The following is a 14,461-nucleotide window of genomic DNA, read 5'->3' as shown; positions in this document are numbered from 1 at the left end:
GATGGTATTTGCAGGTAGGCCTTTGGGGGTAATTAGGGTCAGATGAGATCGTAAGGTGTGGGGTCAGTTCTCTCTCTCTCTGTCTGCAGGCCAGGAAGTGGGCCCTCACCAGAAACAACCAGGCTGGCACCCTGATCTCAGACTTCCAGCGTCTAGAACCAACAGAAATAAATGTCTGTTGTTTAAATTGACTGTCTGGAATTTTGTTAAATGTCCCAAGCAAAGGTTTAAGTTTAAGCTTCACCTAGAAGGTGTTAATTATTTTGGAAGGTTTCTAAGAAATTCATGGGACAGTTTGATGGAAGTAGGTTTGCCATTTTAGTTACTATACTGGATCAGAAAGCGCAGTTTGAGTTCTGCAGAAATTGTCAGATGTGGGTTTTCCTTTTCAAGTTGTTTTCCCTGCTCTCCACTTTCTCACAGAGGGAGAAAGGTGTGTGCTGAAATCCTATTTCCTTAGAAGCCGGCTGTGGTTTGGATTATGGGGACTGGGCTTCAGTAGAAACCTCCACATCTCGCAGGCGCGTGGCTGGGCCACCGGGGAGGCAGGTTGGCCTGAGGCAGGTTGGGGGATGTGCTGAGGAGACAGGGAGGAGTGGGCCCTCAGGCCACATGGGTTGAGGCTGGGAGGGGGAGGTGGGCAGTAAGCCTGATGCTCCGATGCTCCAGTACCCAGGGGCCACCTGAGGAGCCCCACAGGAAGGGGTGTCCTTGCCTTTCCAGCATCACTCTGCCCCAGGGCTCTTGTTCCACTCCCAGGATGTCTGTCCTCATGGTCACTCAGTCCTGGCTCCTCCCATCCATGGCTGGCACCAAGACACTAAGTGGCATTTCGGGCTGGTTTTTCAGTGTGTTGTTGTCTATCTGCCCTAGAACTCAGCCCCAGGGGAGCAGGGAAGCCAGCCCAGGACTCCAGGTGCACAACCAGGCCAAGCTCCCGCCCACCTTCTCAGGGGTCTGCCATTCTGCTCTTCAGGCCAGCCCCTGGCACCACCCTCCCTCTCTCAGCCACCCATCTCTTCCCTCTGTCCCCTCTCTGCAGCCCCTCACAGCAAGTTCAGCCTCCAGGCATTTTCCTCTATATTATCCTCCCCTGGCTTCCTCCCCTGCCCTAGTTTTCTCTTCCTCTGGGGCCCTGCTGCCCCTGCTCGCCCTGCTGGGGTGGGGGCCTGGCTCCAGGATAGCTCACAAAAACAAGGCAGGGACCAGCCAGGTCCCAGGGAGGCCCCTTGGCCCATGATGCCCAGATTGGTCACTCCCACTGCAATTCGCAGTCAGGGCCACAGGGGCAGGGACCCCGGAGTGGGGCAGGGTGACCCGCCTGGACACCTCTCCAGCACCGACTGGAAAAGACAACTCGGGGGAGGGGGGCAGTTTGGGGGCTGGGATTCACTGCATCCCCTGGGAGTGTGGTGGAGGAGGTTCTTTCACAACGAGGAAGGGTCCAGGAGGCCTGAGACAGAGCACAGACAGGTCAGCTGCCAGGCCATGCAGGAGGGTGCCAGACCCTCTGGCTCCCAAGGCAGAGCTGATGGGAGGAAAATCCTTTTGCAAGAGACCATCCGCAAGCAGGCGGGACAACAGCGTCCCGGCGGGCTGCAGGCCCTGGCTATCGCTGGCCAGGAGTCCGGTCTGTGATGAGGACAGGGGCCTAGCTCCTGGGGTTGCTCGCGGCTGGGCAAGGTCCACGCCTCCCAAGACCTTGCAGACAAGAGCCGCCCATGCAAGGCTGGTTGGAGCATGCAGGGGAGGCAGGCCATCTCAGCCCCAGGGCCATCTCCATCGCCCGCCTCCTCCACCATGGACGCCTAGACGTGGACCCAGAGGTTCTGGGTCCTCTCCAGACCTCAATCTGGGACCCCCACCCTGGGATCTCAGCCCCTTTCCCGCCCCACTGACTCCAGGGGGACCCCGAGGGCCGAGCCTGGCCTCCAAACCCCACTCTGGGGACCCAGAGCAGGGCGGAGCGCTCTCCACGTCGCCCTGCCCAACCGCGAGCCACTCGCGGGATCCAGGTGCCGCGTGGGAGGTGTCCGTCTGCGCAGGCGCATGCCTGGGCCCCGAGGTGCAAACCCTTCGCTTCGGGGTCTGAAGGCAGTGTGCCAGGAACCGGATTCCGGCTACTGGCCTGAGTCTTCGGGCCACCAAAAACATAACCTGTCCACCAGGCCGCACGGCTCGGACCCCAGCCTACTCCGGGATCCGCGGGCCAGCCCGGCAGTGCCCCGCCAACGCCCCGTCCCCAACAACAGGCCCCGCCCTTCACATGGCCCCGCCCTCAAGACCCGCCCTTCCCCGCCCCTCGCCCCGCCCTGCTGGGCCGCGCCTGCGCAGTGGCGGTGGGCGCAGTCGGAAGCCCCGTGCGGACCACGGCGGACCGCGGGGGTATCGCAGGGGACCGCGGCCCCTCTCGCCCTCAGCGCGGACCCGGCACTCGTCCGCCGCTGGGGCTTGGGCTGCCCTGGCCGGGGATGGCGGCGGCAGCTGAGTCCGGGGCCCGCGCCTGGCTTAGCGGTGGCTCCCCGCGCCCGGGCAGCCCAACCTCCAGCCCGGAGCTGGGCGCCGGAAGCCGCTCGCGACTGGGGCCGGGGTCCGGGCCAGGGTCAGGGATAGAGCGGCCAGGCGCCAGGCCACCTGGCCCCTCCGCGCCCGGCCACAGCTTCAGGAAAGTGACGCTCACCAAGCCCACGTTCTGCCACCTCTGCTCCGACTTCATCTGGGGGCTGGCCGGCATCCTGTGTGATGGTGAGCGCCCGCGACCCCACTGTAGACCCCAGCCCCTGGCCCAGAACGGGCATCTCACCTCTGACCTCTGCACTGCCAGCAATGGCCTCCCCAGGACAGAGCTCCTTGCCCCTCTGGGCAGGAGTGTGCCAGGCCCAGACCTTCCCGGGGAAGTGATGAGGACCCGCTCCTCTGGGGTCTGAAGGCGTCAAATGGCCTTGGCCCCCTCCCCGAGGAAGGTGGAAAGAACTGTTCCCTGGGCTTCCTCACCTGGGTTGGGATCCGATGGGGGAAGGACATCGGCAGCCGCACCGTGCAGGTGCAGTGACGCGAGAGGGGTGAAGCCAGCCAGCCCTGAGCAGGCAGCAAGGGGTAGCACTGTAGCCAGGTAGAGTTGGCCTGGACCACTGGCTCCTGGGGCCTGGCCGGGTCAGTCTCCCCTGAGTGCCTGCTGCTGCCCATAGCGGCCGAGTGCTGGTGCTGCCCAGGCTCAGACTCCCAGAGAGCTGGGCCGGGGCCTGCCGCCGTGAGTGTGACGTGCCCTGACAGGGCTTCCACCCAGCCACCAAGCCAGCCTGGCTGGGCGAGGAGGCCCTCCCTCCTCTGGCTCCCAGGCAGCTGACACGCATGCTTCCAGTCCTGCTCCCCTCCACAGGGGACCGGGCTTGTGCCTGTCCTGCTCAGGGAAACAGGCTTTTGGCTCTGGGGGCTAGGGACCACTCAGGCCAGGGCCTGCAGAGGATGCTTGGCTGGATCTGGGTACAGGAGGCTGTGCTCCTCACGCATGATGTCCTCCTCAAGGGGAACTGGCAGGAGAAGGCAGGGTCCCCTCAGGGGTATGACTTCCTGCAGGTGGGCTTCAAGGGCAGAGGGGGGAAGAAGTTCATGGAAGGGAAGTGGGGGTGATGTGGCAGCTGGTGACCTTGGGGAGCAAAGGGGCCTGACAAGGGTGTGGGAGGAAGAGCCCCTTCCCCTGTCCGGGAGCACCCAGGATGTGGAGGAGGGAGCAGGGGCTATCTCTGTGGGCCAGAAGGGGAAGCCGGGCGCCACCTGCAGCTGCTGCCTTCCATGCAGAGCCAGTCTGGTGCCTGGAAGGGAGCTGACCTGCTCTGTGCCTCCCCAGGATGGGTACGGTGCCCCCTCGCTGCCCCGCAGGCCTTGTGAGCATAGCTCACTGCCTTTGGAGCTTCTGGGCCTCCACCCCTCTGGGCAGGGGCAGGTGCCACCCTCACTGGGCCAGCCACCTTGCCTGCCTCAGGTGGTGGGGGGTGGTCCTGGTCTATCACAGGCTGGCTGTAGTCTGAGCAGGTGCGTTATGCATGGGAGGGGTAATTAGGGGTGTATGCAGATGTATAGAGTCAGGGAAGGGTGTCCCTGGCCCTGGCGAAGCCGGTCTTGGGGGTAGGTGGAGATGCAGGAGCTGGCCAGGTGCCCACCTGCCCGCCCACCCTCAGCAAAGACTGCATGTGGGGGTGGGGGTGGGCAGGGGCCGCTCCCAGGACACCAGAATACACCATCATCCAGGATAGTCTGAGGCACCCAGGGCCCTGCTCCTGCTCTGGGCTCTCAGAGGTGGGGCAGGGGATCAGGCTGTCGCTGGGCCCTCCCTCTGCTTCTAGGACCAGGGTGAGGGTTAGGAGGGTGGGAATCACTCTGCCCATTATTCCTGCAGTGGGACGGGGCTGGGGCATGGCAGTGGCTCACCACTGCGAAACCACCCCCGTCAGGTCTGGGAGAGCAAGCCCACTGTGATGGGCTCTCTGCCCCTCACGGAAGGCTGCAGCCCATCAGTGCCACTGGCTGCGGCCTCCCTCCCAAGATGCCCTGGGGTCTCTTGATTCCTGTGCAGGACGGGGGCCAACTCACAGGCTCTCATTCCTACAGTCTGCAACTTCATGTCCCATGAGAAGTGCGTGAAGCACGTGAAGACCCCCTGTACGAGCGTGGCCCCCAGCCTGGTCCGCGTGCGTATGGAGCGTGGGCTACTGCACTTGCCAGGGGAGGGTGTGGAGGGTCTGGGGAGGCCAGCTCTTGTGGCAGGGGCTGGGCTGGGAGTCAGGCTGGTGGGTTGGATAGGGTGGGCAGTGGCACAAGCCCTGAGGGGCTGGGGTGGGAGTGTCCCCTTGTGCTGGTCTGGGCTTCTGAGCCGCAGACTGCATCCCTGCACGTGGGCCCCTCCCTGGGCAGAGGCTGGGCCTCACTTCCTGGTGGTTCTGACCCTGGCCCTGTGGTTCTCCGGGGTCCCAGGTACCCAGCACTGCCTCTCCTGCCTGTCATTGGGCCTCCATTCACCTGTGCTTTAATCCAGGGGCCAAAATGCATCATGGAGGGCAACAGGCTTGGGGGAGTGGTCAGGGCCTGCACAGCTGGATCAGGCCTGGGCAGGACCAGCTGGGGCCTGAGCTGCAGAAGGGGCTGTCAGAGATCACAGCCTGGGGCCACCCTGAATTCGTCCTGCACAGGGAATGGGGCATGGGCGTGCTGGGCAGTCCCCAGCAGGACTCCTTGGGAGCCTGCAGAGGCGAGAGGCACACACAGCACCGTGTTAATAGTGCTCAGGGAGATTCAGGGGCATATAGTGGTCAGGCAGATGGTGGTGGGAGCTCCCTGGGACAGAAGAAGTGGCGCTTGCGGGACGGGATCAGGGGTGTGGCGCCCGGCTGTAGGCCCCAGGCTAAGGCAGTGCTCTGCCCCTTCCAGGTCCCTGTGGCCCACTGCTTTGGCCCCCGGGGTCACTACAAGCGCAAGTTCTGTGCGGTCTGCCGAAAGGGCCTGGAGGCGCCGGCGCTTCGCTGCGAAGGTATCTGCCTCGAGCCTGCTCCGCACCCTTGGGGTCTGAGCCCCACCCCCTCACAGGGACCTGCCCAGGGTGGCCCAGGCCTCCCTGCGATCAGGCGACTGCTCTGGTTTGGGGAGGGGCGGGGCGGCAGTGTTTGCCGATTCTAGACTTGCCAGCGCAGGGAGGCAGGTGCCGGGGCCGCAGGGGCGCAGGGGCTCGGGGGTCGGGGGGCGCAGAGGCGCGGGCTGCTTGCTGAGGTGGGCTGGACGGGGAGAAGCTGGCTCCCATCCCGCTGAGGGATGGGGGACTGCTCCTGCTGTACACGTTGGGCCCAGGAAGGTTAAAGAAAGTGCGGCCAGGGCCGGGGCGGACCCGGCCAGAGCTGAGAGGCCGGCGGGAAGCAGGCAGGCGGGGTCGCGGGGGAGCGGCGAGAGGCCCCTAACCCTGCCCGCCCCGCAGTGTGTGAGCTGCACGTTCACCCCGAATGTGTGCCCTTCGCCTGCAGCGACTGCCGCCAGTGCCACCTGGACGGGCACCGGGACCCCGTGAGTGCGCAGGGCCAGGGACGCCTGAGCCTGGTCGAGGGCCACTGGGGGACCGGGGCCCTGCCGAGCCCGCTGACAGCCCTCTCCGCAGGACACACACCACCACCACTGGCGGGAGGGGAACCTGTCCTCGGGCGCGCGCTGCGAGTTCTGCCGGAAGACGTGCAGCTCTTCCGACGTGCTGGCCGGTGTTCGCTGCGAGTGGTGCGGTGTCCAGGTGGGCGGGGCGGGGCCGGGGCCTGGGGGCGGGGCCTGCGGGGGCGGGCTGCACCGTCCACTGGCAAAGCAGGGTAGGGGTTGTGGGGGCGCCCCTTCTCGCCGAGCTTGTTTGCATCACACTCTTTTCCGACTTTGGGGAGTGGGGGTTCGGATGTACAGGGGAGAATCAGGGCTTCTTCTGGTTGGCGGGTGGCGCCCAACCCCCCACCAGGGGCGCTCAGTGTGGACCTCTGGGGAGTCACCCCAGCTCAAGTTTGACCCCCAACCCCCGCCCCAGGCCCATTCGGTCTGCTCCGCGGTGCTCACCCCCGAGTGCACTTTCGGGCGCCTGCGCACTATGGTCCTGCCCCCAGCGTGCGTGCGCTTGCTGTCCCGCAACTTCAGCAAGATGCACTGCTTTCGTATCTCCGAGAGCGCGGCCCCGGAGCCAGGTGAGCGACGGGCAGCGAGGACCGGCACTGGGCTGGGGAGGGCAGGCCTTGATTGAGGCCAGCTGAGACCTCCCACAGGTGATGGGGACGACGGTGTGGACGGAAGCGCCCCTGCTGGCCCTGGTAAAGAGGTGGCAGCGCCGGAGTCCAGTAAGTGGCCTTTAGCTGCTGCCCAGTCCCCCATCCCATCTCCTGTTCGCTCATCCCTTATTCTGCCCCCATATTGTCCCCCATTTCCCCTTCCCATCCCCGACCCCATGTACTTGCACCCACTTCCCTGTGGCCCAGGCAAGCAAACTCTGAAGATCTTCGATGGCAACGACACAGTGCAGAGAAACCACTTCCGTGTCATCAGCGTCCCCCGCCTGGCCAGGAGCCAGGAGGTGCTGGTGAGAAGGAGCTGCCTTGCCGGCCCACTCCTGGGGGGAGCTGCAGGGCGCCCGGCACGGCCTGGCTCCTGTCACACCGGCCCCCACTGCAGGAGGCGGCGCTGCGGGCCTACTACATCACGGAGGACCCCCAGGCCTTCCAGCTGCAGGCGCTCCCCCCACCCACTCAGGCTGGTGACGCTGACACCGAGGCCCTGGGGAAGGTCTGGAGCGGTGGGACTGCCGAGGACGAGGGTAGTAGAGGCCCAGGGTCCCGAGACGTTCCCGAGGCCTGGGTCATTCGTGCTCTGCCCCGCACCCAGGAGGTCCTGAAGATCTACCCTGCCTGGCTCAAGTGAGGCCCAGGCCTGGGGCAGGGGTGCTGGCAGGAGAGGGTGGGGGCCATGCCACCAGAGCTCCTGAACTCGTCCCCTGCAGGGTCGGTGTGGCCTACGTGTCCCTCCGTGTGACCCCGCAGAGCACGGCCCAGACTGTGGTGCTGGAGGTCCTCCCACTGCTTGGACGCCAGGTGTGTACTCGGGCTGCCCTGGTCCCAGCCAGCCCAGGGTGGTTGCCCCGTGTGGGTCCTGGTGGGGTGGGGGGGATCCAGGCCTGATACTCCAAAGTCCATCCCTACAGGATGAGGGTCCGGAGGGCTTCCAGCTGCTGGAGGTGCTCATGGGCAGCAGGCAAGGTGAGTAGGCAGCCTATAGCTGATGCCCTGGCCAGTTCTGCCCCAGTGCCCTGGGGTCGCCGGGCAGCTGTTTGCAGAGGTGGCTGGGGTTTAGGTGCTGACGGGCGGCGTCTCTCAACCCTGCAGTCCAGCGGATGGTGCTGGCGGATGAGGAGCTCTTGCTTGGCCGGCTTCAAGCTATCCGGCAGGTCAGTGGGTGTGGACGCTGGCCCCGGGCCAGGGCCTCTGCCTCACAGAGAGGGAGTCTGCTCTTAGGATGCCATATCCATCCTGGCCTGCAGCTAACCTTGGCCAGCAGGGCTTCCCCTCCCCCTGAGTTCCCCAAGGGAGGAAGCCTGTGTGTCCTCCTTCTTCCATTCAAGGGGAGTTTAGCCTGGGGCATCTTCCCTTCGGCCCCCTTTGTGGACAGGGAGGGTGGAGGGGCTCGTCCCCTGTGCTCTGCTCAGTGTCCCTCCCCTGCCCACAGACGTCCCTACGGCAGATGAGCCAGACACGGTTCTATGTGGCTGAGAGAAGAGCGGTGGCCCCACGTGTCTCTCTGTTTGTGGGAGGTCTGCCCCCTGGCCTGTCTCCCCAGGAGTACAGCAGTCTTCTGGACGAGGCTATGTCCCTGAAAGGTGTGGCTGCCTGGGCTGGTCTGAGGCTCTTGGTCACAGCGGGGCAGGGCGGGTGTCCTGAGAGCAGGCCTGTGGGCTGCTGTGCAAGGCTGGGTCCTCCTGCTCCCCTGCTACTCCAAGTCACTGTTGGAGCCTTTGCTGAGCTGGTTTCTGGCCCAGAGGGTCTCTGTCCTCACCTCTGGGGCCCAGACCCCGTCACCTCCTTCGAGGGGTTTCTGAGATGCCTGCCCTGGGCCCTGGGGGGGGCCCTGGGCCTGGAGTGGGGGGTGCTGTCTGGGATGGGCAGCCCTGGGAGGCGGGGCCTGGGTCAGGTGCTGCACTTCCCGACCACAATCCGTCTTTGCAGCTGGCCTGGTGTCCATGAGCCACGTCTACTCTTCTCAAGGTGAGATGCCCCACAGGCTGAGGTCAGGTTTGCTCAGAGGCCACTCATGGGCTAGATGTGAGCCCTGCTCTCTCGCTTTATCCCGCTGGTGACCCGTGGGCCCAGGAAACGTTTGTGTTTAATTTCCTGGCTCGTGGCTGTAACGCTCTTGCCTCAAAGCGTGACTGAGGTGCAGAGGACGTGTCCTCCGTGACCCGTCTGTGGGTGCACATCTTTTATCACGGAAAACGTCACATCAACCGAGAAGTGGCAGAGAAGTACCATGAGCCTTGCGTCCCCTCTGTGGGTCCACAGCAGTGACCCATGCCCTCTGTGCCTCTCTCGGGTCCTGGGAGGCTCGGCGTGGCCGGGAGACTCAGGTGCACGTCTGCTCCCCTTGCCTCCTGGGAGCCTTGCTTGTACCCCTCAGCACACCCTGTCTCTGAGCCCAGCCGTCCTTGCAGCCTCCCCCCAGGGGAGAGAGTCACGCACCGTGGGGCATCTTGTGATGGGCTGGCTGGAAGCAGGCCGTGGCCAGAGATGAGGCCATTGGCCCGCTGGAGGAGGCAAGGCCCCTGGCCCAGGCACCACAGGGGCTGGAGCTCCAGGACAGACACCTGAGCTCATGGCTGACCTGCCACAGGTGCCGTGGTGCTGGACGTGGCCTGCTTTGCCGAGGCCGAGCGGCTGTATATGCTGGTCAGGGACACGGCTGTTCACAGCCGGCCGCTGACTGCCCTGGTGCTCCCGGATGTGCTGGTGAGTAGCACCGGGTAGGGGCCTGGGGGGCGTGGCCTCTATGGCTGATTTGTCTAATACTTGGAGCAGTTGGAACAAAGTCCGAGTTGGCTATGCCTGGCTGATTCACACCAAGGGAGGGCCCAAAGCCCGGTGGTGAGGCATGCACACCAGTTGAGTGGCCCTGCAGTGGTTGCCTCCTGAGGGCTGGCCTGTATTTGTGACTGTGCATGGCCCTTGGTCTCGCTTGAGTCACTGGTCCTGGCCCCACCCTCCCTGCCCAGGAGGCCTCTGGACCCCTGCTCACACCCTGGGCCTCCTCTGGCCAGACTTTGGAGGCTGTCCTAAAGACCCAGCAGTGCCCTGGAGCCCGCCCTGTGCTGGGTATGTGCCTTGGTCCTCAGCCTTGCTGGCCCCCAGGGAAACCCCACCCAGGTGTCCATGACCCGTGACCCTAGTTCAGGCTGAGCAGAATTAGAGCGGGCTGAGTTTAGGGTCTGTGGCTGAGTGGGCAACATCCTCAGGTCTCAGTTGCCCTGCCCCAACCCCGAGCGGGGTCAGGACCAGTGGCTCTCCCACTGTCCAGACAAGGATGCAGGCACTGCAGATCAGGGCCCCTGTGGGCAGACACGGGCGGGTGATGCCAACATGTGCTTTCTCTCTCCTGGCAGCTGCCTGCCCTGGGGTGAGCGGGTAAGTGGTGACTGTAGGCAACTCTGCCCAGTAGGTCACACGTCACCCCAAGTGTGTCCTACCTAGGCCTTGAGCCACGGCTGAGCTCGTGAGCTGCCACTGCCCACCATGTCTGCGCCTATCTGTCTCCCGTCACCCAGCATCCCTTGTTGTAGGGACCCCAGCTCCCTTCCCACACTCTCTTGGACACTGTTTCTGTGGTTGTGTGTAGGGGATGAGCTTTGTCCCAAGGCCGAGGGGCCACCCCTCCTGACTGCGGTGTGAGTGGTTGGGGGCCCTGGGAGCCAGGTGGCTCTTAGGGGGCAGATGGAGTCCTGCGTAGGCTTCCAGCCTGGGCTTGCAGGCCGCAAGGATCAGGCAGCAAGTGTGGTCTGAGGACTCATCTCATGGCGGGTGCGGCATGGCCTGTGTGCTTGGAGCTCCAGGCTGGCCAGCATCACCCCGCCCCATCAGCCAGTGGACTGTGCGTGCCCCCTCTGCTGTGGGAGGCGACCCAAGTGGCCACTGGTTAGGTGGGGCTTGTGTGTGCCTCTGTCAGGAGGGGGCTCTGGCCAGGGGCTTAGGGCCAGGGCCGCCGCTGCCCGGGCAGCCTGGTGGGGAAGCGGGGCAGCTCTGCCTCTGGGTGGCAGCCATGGGAGCCCGCCCTAACGCTGCTCCTGTCTATCAGCACACGAAGCTGCCCCCAGACTGCTGCCCTCTTCTTGTGTTTGTGAACCCCAAAAGCGGAGGCCTCAAGGGCCGCGATCTGCTCTGCAGTTTCCGGAAGCTGCTGAACCCGCACCAGGTCTTCGAGCTGACCAACGGGGGGCCTCTGCCTGGGTGAGTCCTGTGGGGCCCCACTGCTGCAGGAGCAAGAGCGCTCGCATGGCTCACGGGCGGAATCCTCAAGGGCCGTCGTGGACGTGGGAGGAGCTGTGACCCGCTTCTGCCCCAGGGGTGACTGCCTGTGCCCTCCTGTCGCGTGGCTGTGAATGGGGCTGGTGGTAGGATATACCGTGTCTCCCTGCTGCCAGGTTCCACATGTTCTCCCAGGTACCCTGCTTCCGGGTGCTGGTGTGTGGAGGGGATGGCACCGTGGGCTGGGTGCTCGCCACCCTGGAGGAGGTGCGGCACCGTCTGGCCTGCCAAGAGCCTGCCGTGGCCATCCTGCCCCTGGGCACAGGTGAGGTCACCCAGGGGGTTGGGGGGGCTCGGGGGCCTGTCCCTTCTGCCCTGTTTCAGTCGGGGCCTGGGGTGGTGGGCAGGTGGTTGTGGAGAATCAGTGTGGTTCTTGCCGGTGTCCCAGGGAATGACCTGGGCCGGGTCCTCCGCTGGGGGGCGGGCTACAGTGGAGAGGACCCATTCTCCGTGCTGCTGTCGGTGGACGAGGCTGACGCTGTGCTCATGGACCGCTGGACCATCCTGCTGGACGCTCAGGAGGCTGGTGGAGGGGAGGGCAGTGTGGTGGACGCAGAGCCGCCCAAGGTACTGCTGTGCCCAGGTCAGGGTGTGGCACCATTGGGCCCCTGTGGGCGACTACCACATCTGTCCAGGCCCTTGTCCTTGTCCCAGGCACACCTTGGTGTCGGTGCCAGTGCCGTCCCCTGAAGCTGAGGCACAGGGCGGGGACTGGCCGTGCTGGGTCATGTGCCACACTGCCCCCTCTTGGGTGCAGGGCAGTCACCAGACAGAAGCAGCTCTGAGACCAGGAGGCGGGACCCACCTGGGGGGAGGTGGGGAGCACCTGGTGGGGGCTGACTGGGCCACGGGAGGATTTCCTGTTCTTAGATCATACACATGAGTAACTACTGTGGGATTGGCATCGATGCAGAGCTGAGCTTGGACTTCCACCAGGCTCGGGAGGAAGAGCCTGGCAAGTTCACGAGCAGGTGCTGGAGGCACGGGGGCAGGAGCGGTTACTTCCTGGGGCCCCCGGCAGTGACAGAGGGACAGGGGCTAGGACCCGGGGGCTGCCATGGGGGCTGCACCCCACCTCGTGATGCAGGCTGCCCTGCCCCACAGGCTCCACAACAAGGGCGTGTATGTGCGGGTGGGGCTGCAGAAGCTCAGCCAGGCCCGCGGGCTGCACCGGGAGATCCGGCTGCAGGTGGAGCAGCAGGAGGTGGAGCTGCCCAGCATCGAGGGCCTCATCTTCATCAATATCCCCAGGTGCCAGGGAGGCGGGGGAGGGGGGCTCCTGGGCTCTGCCCTTCTCCGGCCTTCTGTCCAGCGGGGACTCTTACCTGAATGCCCCTCCCTCCTGGTGCAGCTGGGGCTCGGGGGCCGACCTGTGGGGCTCTGACAGCGACTCCAAGTTCGAGAAGCCACGCATGGATGACGGGCTGCTGGAGGTGGTGGGGGTGACGGGAGTCGTGCACATGGTAAGTGTGGGGGCCGGGGGATGGGGACCAGGGCTGAGGTGTCCGCCAGGGCCCGCTGAGTGAGGCTCGCTCTCTCGGCCCCCAGGGTCAGGTCCAGGGTGGGCTGCGCTCTGGTATCCGCATCGCCCAGGGGTCCTACTTCCGTGTCACCCTCCTCAAGGCCACACCTGTGCAGGTGGATGGCGAGCCCTGGGTCCAGGCTCCCGGGCACATGATCATCTCAGCTGCAGGCCCCAAGGTATGTTAAGTGTAGGTTGAGCTGGGTGCGGCCGGAGAGCCAGCAGTCAGGTGGGCTTGGTACTGGCTGGCCTGGCCAGGTGCCCAGGGGAGGTCACAGGGCCTGGAAGAGGCTGGCCAGCCCCTAAGGGGCACCTGTTTCTCATGGAAATGAGCCCCCTGGTGCCTCAGAGGGGAGGGTATCTCTAGGGCAGCAAGCTTAAGCCTCCTGCTCCTTCCCATCCTATGAAGTGGGCTGAGGTGGCACCAGCTGTTACAGGAGCCCCAGGCCAGTTGCCTGCAGTGTCGGGCAGCCATCTGACCCTGTCTGTCCTGGGACAGGTCCACATGCTCAGGAAGGCCAAGCAGAAGCCCAGGAAGGCTGGGACCCCCAGGGATGCACGAGTGGACGGGGAGCCTGCCCCCGAGGGAGACTCCAAGTAGAGGAGGGCCCTGGAGTCCTGCAGAAGTGCCCGCGGTGGAGGGACTCAAACACAGCTCTGACCACAGGCGTCTCCTTGTCCCCATCCCTGTGCCACACGGAAGCTGCAGGGTGGGTGTTGGGCATGGGGCTCCCACTGGCCACCCCCTCACCCCCTGGGGCCCGGGCCACTGTCCTGGGGGGGCAAGCACTCCTCCCTTTGTGTCCCTGTGCCTCCACTGAACCCCTTGAGAGGGGCAGTGCTGGACTGCATCTCCCACCCCTCTGGCTACACTCACGGGCCCTGGATGTGCCCAGGATGGACCCAGGACCCCTCAGGCACTATTTCCCCTGGCCTCACTTCACCACTGGGCCTGGCCTTGAGCTGGGCTGGTGGCCCTGGAGTGACAGGGCTGCACCTGGGGAGGCCAGGTGGGCTTGGCTTCTCCCTGGAGACCTGGTGTGCTGCCCAGCAGGGAGCAGCAGGCCTGGCCGGGAGCCCAGAGGGAGTCAGGAGAGCGTGAAGTGGGGAGCAGTGGCTTTAATCACTGAGGTCAGTGTGGGGCTTTTCCTTCCATCTGTCCAGTCACCAAGCCAGTTCCATGTCTGCTCGGTGGGCCAGACTTGTCTCAGTGCTTCTCCATGGGGGAGCTCGGTGATATGGGACATGGCTGTGGCTGCTGGGCGGGCTGCTCACCACAGCCCTGCTGCTGAGCCCAAGTCCAGCTGGCTCAGGCCACAGGGGAACCTGATCAGAACCTAACAAGCTGCCTAGCACGTCCCGTGCCCCAGAGGGCCTGCCTCTCCTGACTGTCTGGTACCCTCGCCCTTGGCAGTCGGGCCTCCTAGCCTTCACACCTCAGGCGGCAGCATCACCAGGACGTTTGGCCTCAACCTCAGATGTGGCCCCACCCAGCCCCCCAAGCTTGTGCCAAAACCGCCCGGACATGCATCGTAAGGGCTGCAAGTGATGGGCAGCCTTCTCAGGTTCCTCTGGAACACGTGTGATGTGTGAGACTCTCACGTCTGTGTCCCCAGGGGTGGACTTGGCTTTTGCTTTGCAGGCCCTGTGGGTGGTCAGGTCCTCCGTATTTGAGTCTGTGTCCCCAGAGGGGGCTCCGCACTGATGCCCTCCCTCATGTGTAACTTACCACTACCTGAAGGCGACCATAACTTATATCTGGGACAAATACAGTCCGGGAATCCAGTCCTGCATGGTCTCCTGCTTCTCTGCGCCTGAGACCAGTCTGTGGTGTGGGGAGGGCTGGCTGGCAGCCCAGCACCACTGGGCT

At 64.8% G+C, this 14,461-nt stretch overlaps 1 protein-coding gene across 14 annotated transcripts; it reads left to right on the top strand.

Moving 5' to 3' along the window:
* The first annotated feature begins 2,325 nt into the window (after positions 1-2,325).
* DGKQ (diacylglycerol kinase theta) lies at positions 2,326-14,376 on the top strand. 14 transcript variants are annotated; one of them, XR_004324086.1, is made up of 24 exons: positions 2,326-2,745; positions 4,609-4,688; positions 5,425-5,524; positions 5,963-6,048; positions 6,140-6,265; positions 6,545-6,698; positions 6,777-6,848; positions 6,987-7,087; positions 7,180-7,421; positions 7,505-7,595; positions 7,706-7,760; positions 7,887-7,948; positions 8,227-8,377; positions 8,724-8,762; positions 9,385-9,500; positions 10,840-10,991; positions 11,186-11,334; positions 11,458-11,636; positions 11,940-12,040; positions 12,174-12,320; positions 12,421-12,532; positions 12,618-12,770; positions 13,091-13,301; positions 13,646-14,376. XR_004324086.1 is itself a non-coding variant. In XM_032491808.1 (23 exons), exons 1-23 carry the CDS (start codon positions 2,472-2,474, stop codon positions 13,190-13,192), a joined length of 2,769 nt encoding a protein of 922 aa, XP_032347699.1. In that variant the 5' UTR covers positions 2,326-2,471; the 3' UTR covers positions 13,193-14,376. The 14 variants fall into 14 exon arrangements, 11 of the variants coding, with proteins under 11 accessions (XP_032347699.1, XP_032347705.1, XP_032347693.1 ...); XM_032491808.1 differs by having other exon boundaries at positions 10,896-10,991; positions 11,205-11,334; positions 13,091-14,376; XM_032491814.1 differs by having other exon boundaries at positions 10,896-10,991; positions 11,501-11,636; positions 13,091-14,376.
* Positions 14,377-14,461: the final 85 nt, after the last annotated feature.

Source organism: Camelus ferus, chromosome 2 (assembly GCF_009834535.1).
Source record: "Camelus ferus isolate YT-003-E chromosome 2, BCGSAC_Cfer_1.0, whole genome shotgun sequence".
NCBI lineage: Eukaryota > Metazoa > Chordata > Mammalia > Artiodactyla > Camelidae > Camelus > Camelus ferus.
The sequence above is the reverse complement of the archived record's forward strand: the minus strand, read 5'-3'. Positions and strand labels throughout refer to the sequence as shown.